The 25,629-nt window shown below is 51.1% G+C and overlaps 1 protein-coding gene across 3 annotated transcripts in view; it reads left to right on the top strand.

Annotated features, from left to right (window-relative positions):
• The window catches only part of EPHB4 (EPH receptor B4), a 108,430-nt gene that overhangs the window by 32,302 nt on the left and 50,499 nt on the right, over window positions 1–25,629 (top strand). For all 3 annotated transcript variants that reach the window (XM_078669996.1, XM_078669994.1, XM_078669995.1), the window contains 2 exons: window positions 23,870–23,937; window positions 24,811–25,492. In XM_078669996.1, the coding sequence (XP_078526122.1) occupies window positions 23,870–23,937; window positions 24,811–25,492 (750 nt within the window). The remainder of the gene's footprint in view (window positions 1–23,869; window positions 23,938–24,810; window positions 25,493–25,629) is intronic.

Raw genomic sequence — 25,629 nt, 5'->3', positions numbered from 1 at the left:
TGTTCCACTGGTGGTGCAGTCACATGGAGTGAATGTTCCACTTGAGGTGCAATGTTTCAGGCAGACAGTTGTCCACTCTTCGCGCAGTGTTGCAGGCAGTGAATGTTCTGGTGGTGCGGGATTGCTGGCAGTGCATGTTACACTGTTGGTGCAGTGAATTTTCCTCTCTTAGCGCAGTGCTGCAGACACTGAATGTTCCACTGTTGGTGCAGTGTTGCAGGCAGGGGAGTTCTGTTGGTGCAGTGTTGCATACAGTGAATGTTCTGGTGGTGCAGTTTTGCAGGCAGTACATTTAGCACTCCTGGTGCAGTGTTGCAGGCATTGTCGTTGGAGCAGTGCTGCAGGCAGGGGTGTTCTGTGGTGCAGGTTTGTAGGCAGGGGTGTTCTGGTGGTGCAGTGGGGGGTTCTGGTGGTGCAGTGGGGTGTTCTGGTGGTGCAGTGTTGCAGGCAGTGAATTTAGCACTCTTGGTGCAGTGTTGCAGTTAGTGTTGGTGGAGCAGTGCTGCAGGAAGGGGTTTTCTGGTGGTGCACTGTTGCAGACAGGGGTGTTCTGGTGGTGCAGTGTTGCAGGCCGGGGTGTTCTGGTGGTGCAGTGCTGCAGGCAGGGGTGTTCTGGTGCTGCAGTGTTGCAGGCAGGGGAGTTCTGGTGCTGCAGTGTTGCAGGCAGGGGAGTTCTGTTGGTGCAGTGTTGCAAGCAGGGGTGTTCTGCTGGTGCAGTGGGGGGTTCTGGTGGTGCAGTGGGGTGTTCTGGTGGTGCAGTGTTGCAGGCAGTAAATTTAGCACTCTTGGTGCAGTGTTGCAGTTAGTGTCGGTGGAGCAGTGCTGCAGGCAGGGGTGTTCTGGTGGTGCAGTGCTGCAGGCAGGGGTGTTCTGGTGGTGCAGTGTTGCAGGCAGGGGAGTTCTGGTGGTGCAGTGTTGCAGGCAGGGGAGTTCTGGTGGTGCAGTTTTGCAGGCAGGGGAGTTCTGGTGGTGCAGTGTTGCAGGCAGGGGAGTTCTGGTGGTGCAGTGTTGCAGACAGGGGAGTTCTGGTGGTGCAGTGTTGCAGGCAGGGGAGTTCTGTTGGTGCAGTGTTGCAAGCAGGGGAGTTCTGGTGGTGCATTGTTGCAGGCAGGGGAGTTCTGGTGGTGCAGTGTTGCAGGCAGGGGAGTTCTGTTGGTGCAGTGTTGCTGGCAGGGAAGTTCTGTTGGTGCAGTGTTGCAGGCAGGAGAGTTCTGGTGGTGCAGTGTTGCAGGCAGGGGAGTTCTGGTGTTGCAGTGTTGCTGGCAGGGAAGTTCTGGTGGTGCAGTGTTGCAGGCAGGGGAGTTCTGGTGGTGCAGTGCTGCAGGCAGGGGGTTCTGGTGGTGCAGTGTTGCAGGCAGGGGAGTTCTGGTGGTGCAGTGTTGCAGGCAGGGGAGTTCTGGTGGTGCAGTGTTGCAGGCAGGGGAGTTCTGTTGGTGCAGTGTTGCAGGCAGGGGAGTTCTGGTGGTGCAGTGTTGCAGGCAGGGGAGTTCTGTTGGTGAAGTGTTGCAAGCAGGGGAGTTATGGTGGTGCATTGTTGCAGGCAGGGGAGTTCTGGTGGTGCAGTGTTGCAGGCAGGGGAGTTCTGTTGGTGAAGTGTTGCAAGCAGGGGAGTTATGGTGGTGCATTGTTGCAGGCAGGGGAGTTCTGGTGGTGCAGTGTTGCAGGCAGGGGGGTTCTGTTGGTGCAGTGTTGCTGGCAGGGAAGTTCTGTTGGTGCAGTGTTGCAGGCAGGAGAGTTCTGGTGGTGCAGTGTTGTAGGCAGGGGAGTTCTGGTGTTGCAGTGTTGCTGGCAGGGAAGTTCTGGTGTTGCAGGCAGGGGAGTTCTGGTGGTGCAGTGTTGCAGGCAGAGATGTTCTGGTGGTCCCGTGTTGCAGGCAGAGATGTTCTGGTGGTCCCGTGTTGCAGGCAGGTGAGTTCTGGTGGTGCAGTGTTTCAGGCAGGGGTGTTCTGGTGGTGCAGTGTTGCAGGCAGGGGTGTTCTGGCGGTACAGTGTTTCAGGCAGGGGTGTTCTGGCGGTGCATTAATGCAGGCAGGGGTGTTCTGGTGGTGCAGTGTTTCAGGCAGGGGTGTTCTGGTGGTGCAGTGTTGTAGGCAGGGGTGTTCTGGTGGTGCAGTGTTTCAGGCAGGGGTGTTCTGGTGGTGCAGTGTTGTAGGCAGGGGTGTTCTGGTGGTGCAGTGTTTCAGGCAGGGGTGTTCTGGTGGTGCAGTGTTGCAGGCAGGGGTGTTCTGGCGGTGCAGTGTTTCAGGCAGGGGTGTTCTCGCGGTGCAGTAATGCAGGCAGGGGAGTTCTGGTGGTGCAGTGTTTCAGGCAGGGGTGTTCTGGTGGTGCAGTGTTGCAGGCAGGGGTGTTCTGGCGGTGCAGTGTTTCAGGCAGGGGTGTTCTGGCGGTGCAGTGTTTCAGGCAGGGGTGTTCTGGCGGTGCAGTGTTGCAGGCAGGGGAGTTCTGGTGGTGCAGTGTTTCAGGCAGGGGAGTTCTGGTGGTGCAGTGTTGTAGGCCGGGGTGTTCTGGTGGTGCAGTGTTTCAGGCAGGGGTGTTCTGGTGGTGCAGTGTTTCAGGCAGGGGTGTTCTGGTGGTGCAGTGTTTCAGGCAGGGGTGTTCTGGTGGTGCAGTGTTTCAGGCAGGGGTGTTCTGGCTGTGCAGTAATGCAGGCAGGGGAGTTCTGGTGGTGCAGTGTTGTAGGCAGGGGTGTTCTGGTGGTGCAGTGTTTCAGGCAGGGGTGTTCTGGCGGTGCAGTGTTTCAGGCAAGGGTGTTCTGGCGGTGCAGTAATGCAGGCAAGGGAGTTCTGGTGGTGCAGTGTTTCAGGCAGGGGTGTTCTGGTGGTGCAGTGTTGTAGGCAGGGGTGTTCTGGTGGTGCAGTGTTTCAGGCAGGGGTGTTCTGGTGGTGCAGTGTTGCAGGCAGAGATGTTCTGGTGGTCCCGTGTTGCAGGCAGAGATGTTCTGGTGGTCCCGTGTTGCAGGCAGGTGAGTTCTGGTGGTGCAGTGTTTCAGGCAGGGGTGTTCTGGTGGTGCAGTGTTGTAGGCAGGGGTGTTCTGGTGGTGCAGTGTTTCAGGCAGGGGTGTTCTGGTGGTGCAGTGTTGTAGGCAGGGGTGTTCTGGTGGTGCAGTGTTTCAGGCAGGGGTGTTCTGGTGGTGCAGTGTTGCAGGCAGGGGTGTTCTGGCGGTGCAGTGTTTCAGGCAGGGGTGTTCTCGCGGTGCAGTAATGCAGGCAGGGGTGTTCTGGTGGTGCAGTGTTGCAGGCAGGGGTGTTCTGGCGGTGCAGTGTTTCAGGCAGGGGTGTTCTGGCGGTGCAGTGTTTCAGGCAGGGGTGTTCTGGCGGTGCAGTGTTGCAGGCAGGGGAGTTCTGGTGGTGCAGTGTTTCAGGCAGAGGAGTTCTGGTGTTGTAGGCAGGGGTGTTCTGGTGGTGCAGTGTTTCAGGCAGGGGTGTTCTGGTGGTGCAGTGTTGCAGGCAGGGGTGTTCTGGCGGTGCAGTGTTTCAGGCAGGGGTGTTCTGGTGGTGCAGTGTTTCAGGCAGGGGTGTTCTGGCTGTGCAGTAATGCAGGCAGGGGAGTTCTGGTGGTGCAGTGTTGTAGGCAGGGGTGTTCTGGTGGTGCAGTGTTTCAGGCAGGGGTGTTCTGGTGGTGCAGTGTTGCAGGCAGGGGTGTTCTGGCGGTGCAGTGTTTCAGGCAGGGGTGTTCTGGCGGTGCAGTGTTGCAGGCAGGGGAGTTCTGGCGGTGCAGTGTTTCAGGCAGGGGAGTTCTGGTGGTGCAGTGTTTTAGGCAGGGGTGTTCTGGTGGTGCAGTGTTTCAGGCAGGGGTGGCAGGGGTGTTCTGGGGTTGCAGTGTTGCAGGCAGTGAATGTTCTGGTGGTGCAGTGTTGCAGGCAGTGAATTTAGCACTCTTGGTGCAGTGGTGCAGTGTTGCAGTTAGTGTCGGTGGTGCAGCGTTGTAGGCAGGGGTGTTCTGGTGGTGCAGTGTTGCAGGCAGGGGTGTTCTGGGGTTGCAGTGTTGCAGACGGGTGTTCTGGGGTCGCAGTGTTGCAGGCAGTGAATGTTCTGGTGGTGCAGTGCTGCAGGCAGGGGTGTTCTGGTGGTCCCGTGTTGCAGGCAGGTGAGTTCTGGTGGTGCAGTGTTTCAGGCAGGGGTGTTCTGGTGGTGCAGTGTTGCAGGCAGAGGTGTTCTGGGGTTGCAGTGTTCCAGGCAGTGAATGTTCTGGTGGTGCAGTGTTGCAGGCAGGGGTGTTCTGGGGTTGCAGTGTTGCAGACGGGTGTTCTGGGGTCGCAGTGTTGCAGGCAGTGAATGTTCTGGTGGTGCAGTGCTGCAGGCAGGGGTGTTCTGGTGGTCCCGTGTTGCAGGCAGGTGAGTTCTGGTGGTGCAGTGTTTCAGGCAGGGGTGTTCTGGTGGTGCAGTGTTGCAGGCAGAGGTGTTCTGGGGTTGCAGTGTTCCAGGCAGTGAATGTTCTGGTGGTGCAGTGTTGCAGGCAGTGAATGTTCTGGTGGTGCAGTGCTGCAGGCAGGGGTGTTCTGGTGGTCCCGTGTTGCAGGCAGGTGAGTTCTGGTGGTGCAGTGTTTCAGGCAGGGGTGTTCTGGTGGTGCAGTGTTGCAGGCAGAGGTGTTCTGGGGTTGCAGTGTTCCAGGCAGTGAATGTTCTGGTGGTGCAGTGTTGCAGGCAGTGAATGTTCCACTTTGCAGGCCGGGAATGTTCGCGGGAGGGACATTGGCTTTCCCTAATTCGGGCGCTCGATGCCTTTGTATTTTTAGAAGATGAAACGCGCCGGAGCTCGCTTTGAAGTCGCGCTGAGACCGGCTTATTGACGCGTCTCCTCACAAGATTCAATTAAGCCTGTTTTCGAGAGAGCGGGCTGCTTTCCATAGTCTGTGCCCCGCGGAGTGTACCCGTCAGCGGTCCCTTGGCACCGAGGTCAGTGCCCGCCTCTGCCAGTGGCAGGTGCGGGGTGAATGTGCCCTCGGACCCGGGGCCGTGACCGGGGGCCCAGGCCTGCCTGTCTGTCTGTCTGTCTGTCCGAAGGCCGAAATCAAGCTGGTTTCACTGCAAATATTGAACGACCTTATCAGGCGGCCCCGGGTCGGTGAAAGTTTGCATTGAGCTGAGGGGGGTAACTCCTGGGGGTGGGTGGGGAAATCTGACCCATGAAAGCACCTTGTTGGCAGGGTCACGGCTGTGGTGACTGGGAAAGTGTCCTAAACTTTGCTTTTACAAATTATATATTGCAACTTAGGCAAACGAGTTTCTAGGTCAGCCAGCCCCGCCCATCAAGTTTCGCTTGGCATGCTGGTACTTGTGGTCTGATAACTGGGTACATAGGATTGCATTTACCAGAATATACAGGAAAAAAGGATGCTTCAGCACACTCAGAAGAATTCCCCCTGAACCCTGAAATCCTTTACTTCCCACACTCGCTAGCTATTACCCTGCTTCCCCCTGCACATTTGTTTTTCATTGTTATGGTCACTGGAATAAAATTGAGTGATGTTATTTGCCCCTTTGTTGGTTATCTGAACCCCGTTACACCCCCCCCCCCTTTCTTAAAGATGGCGCAGAAACAAAAAGCTCTGATGTCATTGGTTTAGGCTGACATCTTTAGGCTAGGGATTAGGTAGGAACATTTGAAAAAAACGTATTTTTCGACAACACTAATAGGACGAAACGGGCGAAAAGTGCATCTTTCTCTGACCAACCTTTTTTGGGGTAGAAAAGCTTCCACTATCTGCTTCTGTTGGCCTCTCTTGATCAATACATGTTTGCAATTTGTGTTTGCTCCAGGTGGCTAGTGGTGCAGATGCATTTAGTGTTTTTTTGCTACCCCCCTGCAGCAAGGCTGACGCAAAGGGTCTTGGCACGTGTTGGCCCAGGCACAAAGTCTGAACGTGACCTATGTTCACAGAATAAGGGGGCTAGTACACAGAGATACATTTTTCGCTGGTCCACGGCTCCTTGTTTACTCAGGAGTAGTGCTAGTCCCAGCTAGCCTTCAGCCTTCAGACTTACCCTGTTAACCTCACTAGTCCGTTGTCTCTGTCGTTGATCCTCATGAATGAATTAGCTCTGTCTGCTGGAGGCTGTTCTGTGCATTCAGTGACCTTCCTGTGGAACTTTACCATCTAATGTTATCCTCGACCCTCTCTCCACTCGAACTCTAGTGATGCTCTGGGCGAAAGACAAAGTAGTGCCTCTTCTGAGCCCTTTGTAGACACCAAACTTTAAGAAACTGCGATTTCCGGATACGTCATTCTCATGCTCTCCTTAGATCTGGAACTTGCCCCCACCTTCCTTCCAGACCAATTATTTTTTCTTACTTTCCAGAAAAAAAGTGGTCCTTCTTCTCTGTCAGGTCCACCTTAAGTGCTACTAACTTTCTGACATGATCTGCCATGCCTTGTGCACCCTCCTGTTTCCCATCAGAACCCTAAAGGACCCCTTTGCCCACATTTAGCAGATTTCTTACAGGATGTTTTACCTCTATACCTGCTTGCCAGAATATGGTACACATAGGTATTTATATGTGCTACATGACATGTTTTCATGTCTGCAGTGCACTATAGAAACGTGGTGTATGCAGAACCACCTCCTAACTCCTCCAGAGATTCCAGACGATACAGAACGCAGCGGCCAGACTCATTCTCAACCTGCCCAAACTGACCCACATCACCCCCACCCACCTCAGGAACCTCCTCTGGCTCCCCATCCAGAAAAGATGTCAATTCAAGTTGCTGACACATTCCACGACCAAGTACCGACATACATAGGGTGACCAGATGGTGCCACCCAAAAACCGGGACATTTCGCAAAATTGGAGGAAGGATTACAAAAGTATATCCATAAAGTGGCAAAGAATGACAGCCTTCATCCTCACAGAAAGAAACACAGAAGAGGCTTGAAGAAAATAAATAAAATGTACGTTTTTAAACCAGCATTATACCTGTTAATTAAATTTCCTGCTCATAACAGCTGCTTACTAGCCCTGCTTTGGAACACCTAAAAAAGTGTCTCTCGCTGTTTTCAGTTTACCCTCTCAAAAAAACGGGACATGAGCCACTTTTACCGAAATCTGCCGGGACAACTGTTGAAAAACCGGGACGGTCCGGGCAAATCCGGGACAACTGGTCACCCTAGACATACATCAACCACCCCCTGAACTTCCACTAACCTGACAGAGGCTAGAACCCCAACTCTCTCGCGGAGACACCTCGCATCCACCTGAGGTACAGCGGAGGCTGTTCCTTCTCCTACCTCACCACCAAGCCCTGGAATGGGTTCACCTTCTAAGTCCGTACATTACCCTCCCTGGTGGAATTCAGGAAGAGAATCCGGACCTGGCTCAATGCCTGGATACCCTTGCGGGTTTGCTATACAAACACAATTTTAATGATTGATTGACGGACATTTTCACCTGTGCACGATCCCCTATACTCTGCGAAGAACTCCTGAGGCGGAAAGCCGGGAGCAGGCATCTTTTTAAACCATTGTGATTTTTTACTGTGTATTCTGTGTTTTTAACTCTGGTGCACTTAAAATAACGCTTAGATCTCCAGACTTGAGCTGAGCAACAGACTGCTTGTTGCTTCGCTCGGGGATCGCGTCTTGCCGCCATTATTTGGTCAAGGGACCCGCCAGACACGCCCACCGCGGCTGGCCACGCCCCCCCCCTCCCCAGTCTCTATAAATCGCGCTCCTAGCGCCAGCGCTTCACCTATACTCTGCGAAGAACTCCTGAGGCGGAAAGCCGGGAGCAGGCATCTTTTTAAACCATTGTGATTTTTTACTGTGTATTCTGTGTTTTTAACTCTGGTGCACTTAAAATAACGCTTAGATCTCCAGACTTGAGCTGAGCAACAGACTGCTTGTTGCTTCGCTCGGGGATCGCGTCTTGCCGCCATTATTTGGTCAAGGGACCCGCCAGACACGCCCACCGCGGCTGGCCACGCCCCCCCCCCTCCCCAGTCTCTATAAATCGCGCTCCTAGCGCCAGCGCTTCACCTATACTCTGCGAAGAACTCCTGAGGCGGAAAGCCGGGAGCAGGCATCTTTTTAAACCATTGTGATTTTTTACTGTGTATTCTGTGTTTTTAACTCTGGTGCACTTAAAATAACGCTTAGATCTCCAGACTTGAGCTGAGCAACAGACTGCTTGTTGCTTCGCTCGGGGATCGCGTCTTGCCGCCATTATTTGGTCAAGGGACCCGCCAGACACGCCCACCGCGGCTGGCCACGCCCCCCCCCCCTCCCCAGTCTCTATAAATCGCGCTCCTAGCGCCAGCGCTTCACCTATACTCTGCGAAGAACTCCTGAGGCGGAAAGCCGGGAGCAGGCATCTTTTTAAACCATTGTGATTTTTTACTGTGTATTCTGTGTTTTTAACTCTGGTGCACTTAAAATAACGCTTAGATCTCCAGACTTGAGCTGAGCAACAGACTGCTTGTTGCTTCGCTCGGGGATCGCGTCTTGCCGCCATTATTTGGTCAAGGGACCCGCCAGACACGCCCACCGCGGCTGGCCACGCCCCCCCGCCTACGCACGACCTCTACTATATAACATGAGCTCTAACAGGAAGCGCAGCGGACGAGCGCAGCGGGCGCGACGATTGCGCGCCGAAGGCGCGCATAAGGCAAGCTCGTCTGCGCTCGTCCGCGCCTCGGTAGCGACTGGTGCGGGTTACGAAGCATGGGCCTCTCAAAACGTCTCCGTCCATCCGCCACTAACTCGTGAGTCCTTACTTCGACTCAGAGACTTCGCGCACGAAGGCCATCTATCCTTCTCAGATACTGCCTACCCTTTGCATGACTTTGCCTGTAAAGGTCTGCTGCTAGGCGGCCTGTTGAATGTTAGATCGCTGCCTAAACACGTTAATGAAATCTCCCAAATGATTGATAATCATCACCTCGATGCACTATTTCTCACCGAGACATGGACCCACTCCGACTGTAATATTGATTTGGACTGGGCCTGTCCACAAGATTTTAAAATATTGCATCTCCCCAGACCCAAGGGTCGAGGTGGGGGAGTCGGTATTATCTACAGAGCGTCCTGGTCCATAAAAACTCTTGACATGGACCCAGTTGCAGGCACAGAAATACTTGGCCTTTCTATCAACTGTCATCACGGTATCACCTTCACGGCTATGATTTGTTACCGTCCCCCGGGAGCCTTCAACCCCATGCAGCAAAAGTCGCTTCTTACCGCCATTACCAACATGGCCACTACTCATAACAAGTTGATTATTCTGGGCGATTTTAATCTCTGGCCAAACGGTAGCCTGGACTCTGCCCTGAATAATATTTTACTTTCCTGTGAAGGCATGGGATTATCCCAGCTAGTTAACAAACCTACACACACTGCCGGCCACCAGCTTGACCTGATTTTTTCCTCACCCCGGCTAGTATTCCTCAGTGATATACTCCCCATGTGCTGGACTGACCATGCACTTATTAAATTTCACATAGCAGGTGGCAGAGCCAACAGGTCGCCACTTAGTTCCTCCCCCGACTTGATGTATAGAGATTGGAAAGCATTGGACAAGCTAAGATTGACTGGCCCTGTATTCAATGTGGAGAACAGTTTTTCCACCTTGCAGTCGGTCGAGGACAACTACTCGGCCCTCTGTACACTGATCTCCAACACCGCGGATTCTCTAGTCCCTCAGAAAAAGAGTAATCCCAAGAGAAGGCCACCAGCCCCCTGGTTCGATGACTCATTGAGAGCCCTCAAGCTAGCTTGCAGACAATCTGAGAGAAAATGGAGGCAAGGCTACACTGATATTAATAAATCTATCTGGAAAGATAACCTCCGGGCATATAAAAATGCCATAGTGCAAAGTAAGGCAAACTACTTTTGCTCTACCATCGCCAACGCCCCTAATAGCTCGAAAAGCATCTTTCAGATACTCAAAAATTTAACTCATCCAGATTGTGCCACAACGACTCAGCCTCCCACTCAAGCCCTCTGTGATAGTCTCGCTACTTTTTTCACTGAAAAAATTAACAATATTATTCACAACTTAAAGGCACCCCCTGTGCTGGGATGCTCCAACAGCCGGGGAGCCACCACCAGCTCGCAGGACCTGACCTCAGCAGGCCTCGACCCCATGGTCAGGTTACAGGATTTCCCCCCTATTCCTGAATCCGATTTTGATAGACTGGCACTCGGAATTACCTCAGGATCCCCTCTTGACCCCCTCCCTCCAAAGATTTGGAAAAACTTTGGATCAGAACTCTTCGGCACTCTGCGACGAATATGTAACTATTCTTTACACTGCGGATATGTACCAACTCCCTGGAAACAAGCGTTAGTTACCCCGCTTCTGAAAAAGCCCTCCTTGAGTCCTGACTGTCTATCTAACTATCGACCCATCTCCCTCCTGCCATTTCCTGCAAAAGTGGTCGAACGTTGGGTAAGCTCGTGTCTCTCCACGCACCTAGAACAAAACAACCTCTTGGATGAATTCCAATTCGGTTTCCGTCCTGCTCACGGTACCGAAACAGCAGTCTTGACGGCCATGGAGGATCTTCGCATGCGTGCAGACAGGGGCCAGTCAGTAGCATTGATACTGCTGGACCTGTCTGCCGCATTCGACACGGTCAACCACGGGACGCTGTTGGACAGACTCCGCGAGGCAGGTGTGGAGGGCACGGCCCTGTTGTGGTTTTATTCTTACCTTCAGGACAGAAGACAGGCTGTTTCCCTCCCTCCCTTCCAATCCGCTTTTGCCCCAGTACCTCAGGGAGTTCCCCAGGGCTCTTCCATCAGCCCCATTCTTTTTAACGTGTATCTTAAACCACTGATAACGTTAATTAAGTCATTCGGGATAACAACGATCAACTACGCCGATGACACCCAGCTTATTCTCTCATGGGAGGGAGAAGGCTTTACCCCCTTAACCTCCTTCCATGACTGCCTGCGTGAGACGGCTGGGTGGTTACACAGGAACTCCTTACAATTTAACTCCTCCAAAACAGAGGTTTTGTACTGTGCGGGAAATTATATTTCTCGTCAGTTCCCGAGTGATTTCTGGCCTCCGGAATTTAAGGAAAAACCACTGCCAGTTACCTCGGTCCGTAACCTGGGAGCTACGCTCAATAACAATCTGAATATGGACACCCAGGTCGCCAAAACGGTGGGGACATGCTCGGCTCTCTTACGCTCTCTGCGTAAAATTATGCCTCTCCTTCCCTCACACGCTCGGGCGATGATAGTCAGGTGTACTATACTTAGTCGCCTGGACTATTGCAACGCCCTGCTTCTTGAGTCCCCAATTACGCTGTTAGACCGGCTTCAAAGAATTCAGTCTGCCGCCGCTAAGCTAGCTCTTGGCTGGACGAGGAGATCATCGGCCTCGGCAGCACTAGCCGAGTTACACTGGCTACCTTTGAAGCAGCGGGTGGCGTTCAAGTCCCTCTGCATTGTCTTTAAAGCGCTGCATGGACTTGGACCCAGACCGATGCAAGACATGTTCTCATGGTATACTCCCACCAGAACGTTACGTTCTTCCTCAGCATATCTGGTAATAGTGCCCAGATGTTACAAAGCTAGAACGGGGGGAAGATCATTCAGGGTCGCAGCGGCCAAATTATGGAACAGTCTGCCTATTGACATACGCCAAACCTCTCAACTCCTCCCCTTTCGGAAACGGATCAAGACCTGGTTGTTTCCTTAATTCTCATTCCGCCTGTTACCCGTGACTAGTTATCCTCAGTTGAAGTATTCTACAGCGCCAGGAAGCCTGCAAGGTATCAGCCGCGCTATATAAATTCTAAAAATAAAAAAATAAAATAAATAATAATCTGCACATACATCTGTAAATCCGCCATTTTACTTGTCACCTGCAGCTGACTCCAGCTTCACCGTGGGTCATTTGACCTCCCAAAGTTATAGATCTTCTTCTGTGTCCATCAGCCCTTTCGCTGACCTCTGACTTCTACTGTCTTGGCCACTCTACCTTGTTTCTGCTGCTCCCCTCTCCCTCCACCACTGACCTCCGAACAATACCCATCCTCGTCGCCAATATGTTGTAAAATAACCAGGTCCTCAAAAGTATATTCGATTCCAGGGTCAAGGTTTATTTGTAGAATAGAGGAACAGCTTGACAACCACAAGGACTGGCAACAAGCACAGTCCAGACTCCAACTGACTCTTACAGAACCCCCAACCAGGAACAGTAATAGAACATTCTAAATTCTAAGCAGCTTGTATGCCAAGTAGCAAACAAGTAGCATACAAGTGGCATACAACAGTCAGGTTTTTTCTTTCTTTCCATGCTGTTCTTGGCTTTACACAAGCCCACTGGACAAAAGTGTAAAAACATGACATGTTCTCGTTTTAGCCCCCTTGTGCCAAGTTCCATCTTCCCCTCTCCCTGAATTTGTATTTTCCCCCATTTGCTTGTCTTTTTTGCATTTTTGTCCTTGTGATTATCTTTTGTGATGCATTTTCTACCGTACACTCATGGGCTCCAGGTTACAGATGCTCCTATTTCTTTATAAAGCGCTATGGGGCTTCCAGACTTTTTCATAGTATGCACCACCACATAAATTAATCAATAGGTACAGCAAGTAAACATGTTTATTTTGATGATTGGGGTGTGAATATCACAATTTCAGGGACAGTGGAAATAAATATGGACCTAAACAATATCAAAAACATATACATGCAACCTTTGTTCAGTAGTATCAAAAATATTTTTTATTATTTATAGGTAATTTTTATAAATAAATTAGACTAAATACACAAACAATTCTACAAACAATTAAAAACATATTGTTCTCTGTATGTATGTTTGCACTGGGTTCAGAAAGTAAAAATACAGAATTTCTTGCATTGACCAAATATCATATATAATACTCACAGTGTCAATCATTGATGTATGAGAGATTATTGGCAAATATCAACAAGATACAGGCGAAATAATAATTTGGATATATTCAGAGGACAGTCATTTCTGGCGTGGCTCTAGTAAATCTGTGTATTTTGATGATTGGACCTGCTGTCCCTGCTGGAAGGGGTTTTGGCCTCTTTTTCACCTTCTTTACCTCTGTTAATTTTCAATGCGTGCCACATTGTGTTTCTTAATTGGTGCTGCGTCCTAAAAATACAATATAGGATTGGTTTATACGAAGCAATTGTGACTGGTTTGGCTTTCTGTTTTTTCGCCCTTTCGATCAATGAGTCCTCTGTTCTTTGGATACCTGAGGTTGGCGCAGCGCCATTTTTTTGTTTCTTGCGTCGCTCGTGCTCTGAGGCGGATATCACTTTACGGAAGAGGACCGCCTTGGGACGGGTGAAGCGGCAGCCGAAACTGAAGCAGGGGGTAGAAGGCTAGACTGAGGTGGTGCCGGTGCTCTGGGCGGAATGGGGCGGGAGTGCTGCTGGGGGTGGATGCAAGCACAGCTGGGTTTGTGTTTGGAACAGAGAGCTGCACCAGCCTTCAGCACATCAGAAGGAGGAGGCAGATACTATACACCCTATGCAAGCACTTGAAAGCTGAAGGGTGCTCTACAGATCCTCAACAAATACTTAGGATGTTGGCACTTATCAGGTTCCTCATCGCCTGCCGCAAGCCTCAAAACCCACCACAAAACCACAGCAGACACCACAGGCCCCCAAGAACTACCACAAGGCCACAGCACACACCACAGCCCCCCAGAAACCACCACAAGACCACAACCCACACCACAGGACCCCAGAAACCACCACAACCCACACCACAGGACCCCAGCAACCACCACAAGACCACAGCTCCCACCACAGGCCCCCAACAACGACCACAAGACCACAGCACACACCACAGGCCCCCAACAACGACCACAAGACCACAGCACACACCACAGGCCCGCAGAAACCACCACAAGACCGCAGCACACACCACAGGCCCCCAAACAACCACCACAAGACCACAGCACACACCATAGGCCCCCAACAACGACCACAAGACCACAGCACACACCACAGGCCCGCAGAAACCACCACAAGACCACAGCACACACCACAGGCCCGCAGAAACCACCACAAGACCACAGCACACACCACAGGCCCCCGACAACCAACACAAGACCACAGCACACACCATAGGCCCCAAGAAACCACCACAAGATCACAGCACACACCATAGGCCTCCAGCACTCACCTCGAGACGACAGCACACAACACAGGACCCCATCAACCACCACAAGCCCACAGCAGACACCACAGGCCCCCAGCAACCATCACAAGCTCTCAGCACCCATCCCCCACCACAAGAACACAGCACACACCATAGGCCCCCAGCAGCTACCATAGACCCCCAGCACCCACCACAAGCCTTCAGTACACACCACAGACTCCCAGCAGCCATCACAAGCTCTCAGCACCCATCCCACCCCGAAACGACCACAAGGCCCCAGCACCCGCCACAATCCCTCAGAACCCACTACTAGCTCTTGGCACCTATCACAAGCCCCCAGGACCTACTAGAAGTTCCTGGCACCCACCACCACAATCCCACTGCCCCACCTTTGACCCTGTGAGTGCACCTTAGCCTCTCTATCTCTGGGCTCCTTCTGGATCCTGTGCATTCACTCCAGGCGCTCTACACCCTCTACATAGTCTAAGAATGGTCATGGTGAGGGGGCGGCCCCAGCGAGGCTTCCCCTACAGCACAGAGACCGTAGAATTAGCTGAATCGGGATCTTCTTGTCTTACATAAATATCTTCTGGGGGTCATGTGATTGCTCCCTGCTGGTGGTTCCATCTGCATGTGGGAATGCCGCCTGTAGATGGTTCTAAGTTCTCCTGTTCCCCCTTTGACCTTCTGAGTCCCTTCCCCGATGTCCAGGTGAAGCGCAGAAGGGTAATAGACCCCTTCCTGAAGTGACGTTCTTCTGAGGGCCTGGATGGTGCCTGGGGTCGAGTCCTTGTTCCAGTTTCTCCCTTGGCACCCTTGATGGACCTCAACCGTGCCCCTCCTCCAGCAAGATCTCTCCAGAATTTAGGCAACAAACCATCTTCTTCCAGACCCAGTATCTCCAATGCAATGGGTTTCTTCTCTGCCGCTCATGTGAGACCCACCAGAGCACATACCACGGCTGGTTGGGTGATGCCCAGTCCCATCGGTTCTTCTTTGCTGCTGCTGTGTGAACCACCAGAGCACATACCACGGCTGGTTCCATGATGCCTTTTTCCGTGGGTTCTTTTCTGCTGATCCTGCGTGACCCACCAGAGCACACATCAATATATCAGTCAATCATTTATAGAGCGCTGCTTATCACCTGTGAGGGTATCAAGGCGCTTGGGGGTGGTAGCTGCTGCTGAGAGCTATCTGTCGAACAACCAGGTCTTCAGACCCTTCCTGAACTCCTGCAGGTTCGAAGCTGTTCGGAACTGGAGTGGGAGGTTGCTCCAGCCCTTTGCGGCTCAGAGGGAGAAAGCGCGGCGGCCGCGTCTGCGTCTGTGGATGCGCAGTGTGTGAGCCAGGGAGAGAGAAGCAGAGCGCAGGTGTCTGACCGGCTGGTGGAAGTTAAGTCTGTGGTTGAGGTAGGCTGGGTGAGTAGTTTGAACGGGCACCGTTTGTTGATGGGGCGCCACTGTAGTTCTTTGAGGTGGTGGTGATGTGGGTTCACCGTGGGAGGTCGAAAATGAGCATTGCTGCCGCTTTCTGAATGGTCTGGAGTTTGTTTAGAAGTTCTGCGGTGATCCCCACCTAGAGGGCGTTGCCGAGTCCGGTGGCTGGAATGAGTGCCTGGGTGATGGTGCATCTGGTGTTGGTGGGGAACCATTTGAATATTTTCTTCAACATGCGGAGGATGAGGAAACATGATGACAAGAAAGTGTTTATCTGCTTCCTCATCGTGAGCTTGCTGTTGAGTATGATGCCTAAGCTCCTTGCGTGGGTGGGGGTCCAAGTTGTGTTTGCCGCAAGGATTTGTTCCAAGGGGAGGTGTTGTTCCCAAAGATGAGTACCTCAGTTTTGTCGGTGTTGAGTTTGAAGCACCTGTTCTGCATCCAGCTGCCGACGCTGGTCATGCACCTGGTTGCGTGATGCCCATTCCCGTGGGTTCCTCTCTGCCGCTCCTGCGTGACTCACCAGAACAAATACCGTGACTGGCTGCATAATGCCCATTTACATTGGTGGCCTCTTGGCTGCTGTATGTGTGTGGACTCCAGAGTTTATGTTATGGTCAGTGGCATGATGCCCATTCACATAGGTGGCCTCTCTGCAGCTGTGGTGTGTGGCCTCCAGTTTATGTTATGGTCAGTGGCATGATGCCCATTCACATAGGTGGCCTCTCTGCAGCTGTGGTGTGTGGCCTCCAGTTTATGTTATGGTCAGTGGCATGATGCCCATTCACATAGGTGGCCTCTCTGCAGCTGTGGTGTGTGGCCTTCAGAGTTTGTTATGGTCACTAGAAGCATGTACCACCAAGGGCAGCTTTCTTCAGCGCTGGGCTTTACCTAAACGTCATGCAAAGAGTGTTTTAAACTGTATATTGGGTGCATTCTGAAGATGGCAGGTATCTGTATGCATGCATGACCAGGTCTGTTCCCACATCAGCCCTTAAAGCTTGCATACATGCAGACACATGCCGGCAACAGCCCGGGTGGAGCGGTCTGTGCTACACAGTTACAGGTGTGCCAGCGCGCACTGTGCGTCACACAAGGCGCTGGGAATCACTGTATACCCCCTGGAAAGGGCACTGCCCCAAGAAGCTGGGCACGACCAGGACGTCCTCGGGGGAGAAGGGCTGGGGTGGGTGTCAGCAGGCGGGCCGCGCTCCCACCGGTGACACCCCGGGCAATCTGGCTTCCAAAGCGCACGAGCACAAAGGACCCCTCTGTGCCCCTCCAGCCACTTCCTGCCCCGACTGACTGATGCCTCCCTGACACGGCCTTGGCAATGGCTTTGGGGAGCTCGTGTCTCTTTGACGGATTCCCCGGCCCCCCCGAAAACGCAAGTGAGCGTGGGAACTGCGGAGTTAACCAGATCCATGAATAGCCAAGCCTGCGTAAACCAGCTGCACTGTGAATGGCTATCCCATAATACACACTTTGCCAGTTGCTAGGTTACCTCATTTCTGACCTATTCGGAGGCACACGGCAAAGGAGTGATGTGCCCAGGATCACGGTTTAGAAATAGCTGTGCCGGGATTGGAACTCGGCAGTTCTGGTTTCAGACTCGGTGGCCCAACCAGGAGTCAGCGGGCCACCTGCGGGGAGAGGGGGGGGGGGGTGGGCATAGACTAGGCGACCATTAGAGGGACCCAGGAGGCATAAAAACCCCGAGAACACCTGTCGGCGCCCTACCTGCCCGGGGAGCTTGGCCCGATAATTGCGATACAGTAATTATGATGCATAATCCGCAGTGGCTCGTCTCAGGCGCCCTTTTCTCCCTCACAAAGGATGCCCAGGTGAACCCACTTGGCGGTGACATTTGATGAAGCTGGCAGAGACCTTCTGTGGGCCTGTGGTTTGGGAGAAAATCTCACCTGCCATGGTTGGGTTACCCCCGTGCAGTCACCTGGTCTTGTTATGTTATGTTACATGGGTATTTGTATAGCGCACGTACGCCAACAGGTTTCTTGGTGCTGTGAAGTCTCAAGTGTGAAACGATAAGAAGAAAATCAGCTAGTTATATGCCAAGGTAAACAACCAGGTCTTAAGTTGACCCAAACGTGCATGGTGGATCTGTGCCACACACACCGCAAACAGCTAGTGCCCTGAAGCCCGGCCGTCTCAGGCACCAAGGCTGGCCAGCATCTTTCTGGCTACCTTGCCTAGAGCCCTCTCGGTGCGTCCTTGTTCACAGCGTGTCCCATGATCCATCTTGCCGCCATTTTGTGCTGGGGGACTCGCATTTGGGTGAGATGTCTGCCTCGTGGCAGAGTAGTGCTTGGCACAGAGTTTGTGTTACAGCAAACAAATGATGGACGGAATGCTAACAATGCAAACATTCTCCCCCAGTCAAAAGATCTGGGTTAAATCCATCTTTCTTTTGCCCAATACGCCACCCCAGTTTGGACTCAGCCATATGCAAATCAGTCTTGACCCTATGCCTCATGGGAACAGTCCAGACCGAATTGCCAAGCCAGGTCCTCCCTGGACCGGAAACAAGCATCCTAGGACCGGTTTCAGGGTATGTCACCCCTCTTCAGCCAGGCTAGCTTGAATCCAGTGGCACAATGAGCAAGGGACAGAGTTTGTAGCTTCTCTTTGGGGGTTGAGGGCTACCTCTGATGCCCTTTCTGAAGGCACTTATAGCCTGATCTCAACCATATGTTGTGGGGGTATTGCATGGCACAACTTGTCCACCGCTGAAATTAACATATTTCCCTACACTAACCCACCACTGATCCTCTTTGGATTCCGGAGTAGTGTGATACTCACCAAAAAGCGCTTCGACGCTTCGTCAGGGGTAGTAAGTACTAGATAATGTTTGCTATTTACGTGGTCCCTTAATGCTGCATTAAAGCGGATACAAACATTGCCCATGCCAGGTTTTGTGAGTAAAGAACACAGCAAGAGGTGTTTATTGTGCGAAACATCTCAGGCCTAAAAGGTTTTATGAGAGAATGTCTACTTGAAAAAAAATTTTTTCTTTTGTGCTGGAAGCTTTGCCGTTGAGAGCCCATCTTTCATAACTTTGTGAAGTGGGACATTTTTATTTGTCCACCTCTAGTTTCTATTTCTATTTCTCATTGTTTGGGTTATATGGGCCCAAGTCTATCAGCACAAGGGATTCTACAGTTAAAATTTTTAGAAATGTGATTTAATGATGGAATGGAATGTAATATACTTTACAATATGTAAGGGTCTGAGTGAAAATTCTATAGAGATCTTAGATATATGAGATATTCGAAGATGGTAATATTGTCTATCAAATACCCAAAACAGCTTTGAGAAAGGCAAGCAAGGCTTTAAGCCAATTTAGAACTATGAAAATGATTTATTTGCATATATATTACAACATTCGCTCGTTCAATCAGGAAGGCCACCATATTTCAATACATAGCTAAAACTTGCTGTAATAAATGAGAAAAGTTGGCTCTTGCCAACTTCAAGAAAGTTTTATTTATTTATATATTTGTTTTAAAATCAAATTGATTGGATTTACTGCGAAAGGTTTTGATTTTGTAGGGAAAAAAATAAGAGAAAAATCTTTTTACGCAAAAAATTCATCCGCAGATGACGATATCTTGCATGGATACCAAACCTTGCAATGGCACAGAGTTGCGTCCTTGGCAAAAAATTGTCTTTCAAAATCATATTTTTTCCTACCCCTAAAGTATTCTGTTCACAGAAAAGTTTTTAATGGAAATCTGATCCTGTGAATTATAGACATCAAAAGTGTGAAAGGTGGGTGGACAGCTGAGGATTATATGTGCAATTGTGTTGCGGGTGGAGTTGAGATGTTGGAACATATTCTGTGGGAGTGCAAGGTACTTAAAAAGTAATAAAAGGCTGCTAGTAACATCGGTGATTTATTGCAAGTCTATTCCCACTTTTATTGTGTAAGTCTTCGGCTGGAGAGCTTTCAGTGAAAATATGATTTTTCCCCACTTGTAACATGACTCATTCTGCTGCATAACATGTAGATTTTTTTTTTAAAGCAATTGTTCAAGCAGTTTTCACTGCTTTCCATACTTTTAAAATGGCTAGCTGGGCGGTGGCAGAGCTGATCGTGTTGCTTGCTCAACATCGGCAAATCAAGACAGGTTGGCTTTGGCAATGCTTGTTTCAGCGTCGGAGCAAATCATGTGTCCACCACAGACTTTGTTCTCTAAGCAGCAGGTTTTCATTTGGACACTTGGATTTCAGAGGGATCCCAAAAATGTTGCACTCTTTTCAAAGGCCCTAAGTTCCGTTCCTCGTGCCCGGTTCCAAGACCGGTCTTTAGAACCGGGCACGAGGAACTTAGGACCGGAGTTTCCCCACGGAACGGTCTCCCAACACAGAAGCATGGCAGAATCAAAGTATATTCAAGGATAGTTGGTGACCGAACTGTGTTAACCACCTTATTTTTCATGCTGTATTTTTTTTATCTCTGGTTTGCTTCCTTACTGCCTGCATACTATGTAATGCAATTTCCGTCTGTTTTTTACAGTGTGTATGTAAAGCGCTTTGATACCTACGGGTCAAGCTAGCGCTATATAAAACTTTAAAAAAAAAAAAAAATAGAGGACGCTATTCATTTATCTAACACCCAAGGTTTGACCAGAGCCTTGAGAAAGGCCCGGCCGCATCAGCAATGTAAGGGGTGAAACACATGTTGGCTGACCAAAAATACTGAGCACAAAGTCAAGCAGGACATCCTGCAAATAACCAAATAAAAGTATATAATTTAAAACAATCATAGGTGAAGGACTTTTTTTCTCTTTTATCATTGTATCTAATTTTGGTATGAAGACCAAGGCAACTTAATCCAGAAAACAGGACACTATAACAATATACATAACTGGCCACGTGACTCGCAAGGAGGTGCTGGGTGTTTCAGCCCCAGGTGGTGAAGGGCATGGGGCCAGTGCCCTTGGTGTGGTACTGGAAGGTGCCGGACCCTCCGCGGAACGCCCCACCGGCTCCGCGGAATGCCCCACCGGCTCCTCGGAACGCCCCACCGGCTCCGCGGAATGCCCCACCGGCTCCTCGGAACGCCCCACCGGCTCCTCGGAACGCCCCACCGGCTCCTCGGAACGCCCCACCGGCTCCTCGGAACGCCCCACCGGCTCCGCGGAACGCCCCACCGGCCCCGCGGAATGCCAGCCCCGGCTCCGCGGTTATTGTTTGACTAGTAAAGTCTCCCAGGCTGCGACGTTGTTCCCGCCTCTCCTCTCAAACGTGCTCATTACTGTAATGTGAAAAGGCTGTGCCCGCCGGCGCCTCCACTCGCACATTCTGCGGTGGGGACCAATTTGCCTTCCGTTCCTGAAACCTCCCAGCTGCCAGCCTGACCGCCCATCTGCAATCTGTTTTCTGCCGGTTTTGCTGAAAGTCGGAGTCCTGGCGCTGGGGTTCATTTATGACGCGCGGCACGGCAGGTCCTTGTGCCCAGGCCTCAGCACCCCTGCGCCCACAGGCAGAGGCCAGGCCGGGCACATGAACTATTTTGGACACCCAATGGGGAGGCATGTAATGGCCCATGCTGTTCCCTGACCCAGCGCCAAGTTGCCAACAGAGTTATTAGCCTCTCCGTGTGAAAATAACATCAAAAGTTACAAATCAGAATCTCTTTCATGGTTGGCTGTTTTCTTCAGAACATGAAGCAAGCTGGCACCAATCATTTTAAAATGTTTAGTACTAACTCATTCATATCGCTTCACACAGCGCCTTATTGGCTTTTCTAAGCGCTGTGAACAATAGGTGTTCCAGTTACTAACTGTAACTAATTGGCTCTGAGTACCGGGACTCAGAATTACTTTGCCTCAATGCCTTACTCCCAAACTTGCAGCTCTGGAACTGTGGCGCCCAGTTAGAAGCCCCCTGTTGCTACTGCGCCTTGATACAGGGTCCCTGACATGCTGGTTGTGGCGCTTGAAGCGCTTCACAGGTGTAGATAAATGTAAAATGGCTGCCAGGTGTTCACTGGTTGATCTCTCATTGGAGCCTTGGAATCCTGTTTTCCTGCCTCTTTCAAAATGGCTGCCAGGCGCCCTCCATTTTCCTACAATTGCTATGCTTGGTCCAGCAGGGGCGACACCTTTTTAAAAGTAGCTTTTTTACGTCATCACGGAAGATTCTCCCTTTGAACTGATGTACTGTCATTCTAAACCCCTGTGCCGCCCTCTGTGGCTTCTGTCTGCTGTTAAAGTCTCTTAAATCCGGCTCCTTGGTTCCCTGGGGCTCTTCAGATGTAAATATTCAGAAAATCGCTATTGGACACTCAGTGGAACATCTCGAACCCCAATAAAATCAACCACAGCTAATGAAGATCATGTTTTTTTCCCTCTGTAAAAGTGCCTGTGACTCTAGTGACATATCTTGTTTAACAAGCCTGGGACCCTATAAAAGGGATTTCAGTCCTTCTGTCTTTGCGGATCTTAGAACTTGCGCGTGAGGCGATGATGCAACCCACTGACTTCCATTTTGCATGGATCAGCCTCGTCGTTTCATCCAGACAGGGCCTTGTCAGATTTGTTGTGCTTGGGAGTGTGTTGTTGGGTTGTGCACATGTGTTCCAATGGCTGGTTTGCTTTCCCCATGGCTGCAAAGAAACAGTGTGTACAAAGTTTGTGGCGAACAGAGGAATCTTCTCTTCATGTCCTGCCTGTGAACCCCTCTGGGCAGGTGTGTGTGCACAGCTCTGCGTTCTAAGCAAAGAGAGCACATGCAAATGTTTATGCATGTAAAGTGCCTGGTGTTCAGGTAGATGCCGCTGTTGGTGGACTGGCACGGATGGAAATCAGTTACCTTGTAGGCTCTGGCTTCTGAATGCAGGTGGGACTGAGGTGCTGGGCCCAGGCAGGGTCAGCCCATACCATTGAAGCAGATAGACTTACCTATTTGTGGATAAGAACCTTCTTGAAGGGTTTCCCCGGCACTCAGGACAGTTGTCGATGGTGAGTGGTTCCCCTGTGCCCAGGACCAGTAAGGCTTTGGTTCTCCAGTCACTGACCCAGTGCCTCGTCCACTTACTGCTTTTGATGATTGATCACTCACTTATCTGTCAGTATCTCCCAGGTCAACTATTAAACAAATACACCAGTTCCATAGGCTAAAGCCAGTTTCTGGGGGCAAAGGGTTCCAACAAGTTCTCTGTTTCTAGGAAGACTAAGTGTATAGTGGCTATAATTTTTGAAGTTCTGGCATCTATCTTGGCTTGTGAGGAACTTGGCGGCCATCTTTACGTCTGATGCACTTGATGGCGGCCATCTTTACCGCAGATGCACTATGATGGTGGCCATCTTTACTACTGATCAGGGCCGGCCTTAGGCATGTGCAAGCTGTGCAGCTGCACAGGGCCGCCAAACCCCAGGGGCCGCCACGCCAATATATATCCTTAATATAATAATCCTCTGAAGATGGATACATAATTGTGTGGTGGCCCCAGTGGCCTGTCCCACTTCCAAACACCCTGACCCCCCCCCTCTTTACTGGCCTCCGCGCCTCTTCCGGGGCCTCCTCTTCCGGGGCCCCCTACCTACGCTCCCTGCCCAGGGCCGCCATGAGCCTAGAGCCGCCCCTGTACTGATGCACTATAATGGCGGCCAACTTTACTGCTGATGCAATTCATGGCGGCCATCTTAACTGCTGATGCACTCGATGGCGGCCATCTTTGCGCCTGATCGTTTTGATTGTGGCATCTTTACTGCTGATGCATTTGATGGTGGCCATCTTTGCCTCTGATCGTTTTGATTGTGGCATCTTTACTGCTGATGGTCTTGATGGCTACTTGCCTTTCTCATGTATTTTTCTGCCCATCACAATTGGCAAGAATCTTGTTGATGGTGTCATTGATTTTATCCAGGCATGTTGTTCACTGGTATAATGCTGACTATGTTAATTGCCACCTGTGTGGGCTTTTGTATTTTGTCGTTACTGTAGTTTGTGGTGCTCTTTTCAACCATATTAGTTTGAGGCGTTTAATGACCCCTTTTCTTGGCAAATATCTTGGCAGCCATTTTAGTAGAACACAACCTTGTCAGCCATCTTAGTTTGCAAGTTGCCAGCCGTATTGGGAAACTATCTGGCTGGCCAATTGGGTGATGCTTTTGACAGGCATTTTTGAACGAATCTGCAGTGATTTGTTGTTCAGATCTAGACATACATGGGAGGGGGAGGGGTTTAGAAGAAGTGTACTGTGCCTTTGTATTGCTGTATGCAGGAATGGAAACTGTATTGTACAAAGAGCAGTCTGTGACTACAGTGACATTGCTTGTAAACTTTGCCCTCTGACCTTTCCTCTTCTTTCCTTCCAGAGACTCTCATGGACACCAAACTGGCAACAGCCGACCTGAGGTGGGAGACGTACCCCAAAGCGGACGGGGTGAGTGTCGTTGGGCAGGAAGTGTTGAACTTTAGTAAGATGGTGGTTTGAGGGCTAGCACCTAGGGGCGTCCGTCTGGAGTCAGTACAGGCAAGCCCATTGTCTGAGGCCAATAGGAGAGATCTGACTTTTGTCTGGAGAAGAAAGAAAGCCACTGAAGTCTGAAGCATGGGGAAGCCACTTTCTGTGGTCCGGAATAAGAGTGTCTCGTACTGCACAGGTTAAAAGATCTCAGCGTCCTGTTCGAGGTAAGAGGCACTTTTTAAAAATGCCTCCAGTGGGGTAGCAGCCGACACCCATCTCCAGTTCAAAGTAATACGCCCAGAGTGTTTTGCAGCTCTGGCCTTGCACCACGATAACCTCCATATTGTTTTTGTTGTTGACCGGTGTGAGGTTCGTCCTATTGTCTTTAACAAGCTTTGGGTGGATACATAGGTTAGTCTACGTTGAATGACGCCAAGACACGGAGTACAAAGCATGAAGGTTGGGCATGTATAGAACATATCATACTTCATGCGTCACATGCACAAAGCGGGCTTAAACTGCATTCCCGCTCTGCCTCATGGACTCACAGGCCCCATAATTATGCCTCCCACAGTTGTTGGAAGCCTCCCTTGGGTTTCTGCCAGTTGCATGGGTTGAAGTTTCTTCTTGTGTGTTCATAATGTCAACTAGACCTAGAGGAGCTTAGTAAATATTTTCTCAGACAATACGCTCATCGTAGACTGGTCTTTAGGAAAACACGCTGCCATATTTTGCAAAGATTCAAGGGTAGAGTCAGTGAAGGTAGATCTGTCCAGAAAGTGTCCATTGTCCACCAGTGTTCATGATACACATGGGTTCTTAACCACCTTTCTCCTTCTTTGTCCGCAGTGGGAAGAGATGAGCGGTCGAGACGAGGAAGCGGCCAGTGTGCGGACCTATGAGATCTGCAACGTGCAGAAGCAGAACCAGAACAACTGGCTGCGGACCACCTATATACCCCGGAGCGGCGCAACGCAGCTCTATGTTGAGGTCAAATTCACCATGCTGGAGTGCTCGTCCATCCCTAAGGTGACACTCTCATGCAAGGAGACCTTCAACCTTTTCCACTATGAAGCCGACTCTGATTTGGCCACTCCCACTTACCCTGGTTGGATGGAGAATCCTTACGTCAAAGTGGACACGGTGGCTGCCGACTTCTTGACCCGCAAGCGTGCAGGCATGGAGGCCTCAGGCAAGGTGAACATCAAGACGCTGCGGGTGGGACCATTGTCGAAGGCAGGCCTCTACCTGGCCTTCCAGGACCAGGGGTCCTGCATGGCACTGCTGTCTGTCCGCGTCTTCTACAAGAAGTGTCCGTCCATCACAGTCAACTTCACCTTCTTCGAGGAAACCGTGCCGCGTGGGCTGGTGGAGCAGGTGGCTGGCCGCTGCATAGTCAACACCGTCAAGCTGTCCACCATGCCTGTTGGCATGTACTGCCGCGAGGATGGGCAGTGGGCCGAGCCGCCCATGACCGACTGCACCTGTGCACCTGGCTTCGAGGCTGCTGAGGAGAACACCAAGTGCAAAGGTAGGACAGAGAGAGGGCTTTTGGGTCTTGGGGGATGGATAAAGTTGGGGGGTTGAATGGAGCGGCAGTAAAAATCTGCCCTCAGATGAAACCGAAAGCTACTATTGTGCAAAGGCTCCCATCAAAAAGATTTGTGT

Source organism: Lissotriton helveticus, chromosome 12, assembly GCF_964261635.1.
Source record: "Lissotriton helveticus chromosome 12, aLisHel1.1, whole genome shotgun sequence".
NCBI lineage: Eukaryota > Metazoa > Chordata > Amphibia > Caudata > Salamandridae > Lissotriton > Lissotriton helveticus.
The sequence above is the reverse complement of the archived record's forward strand: the minus strand, read 5'-3'. Positions and strand labels throughout refer to the sequence as shown.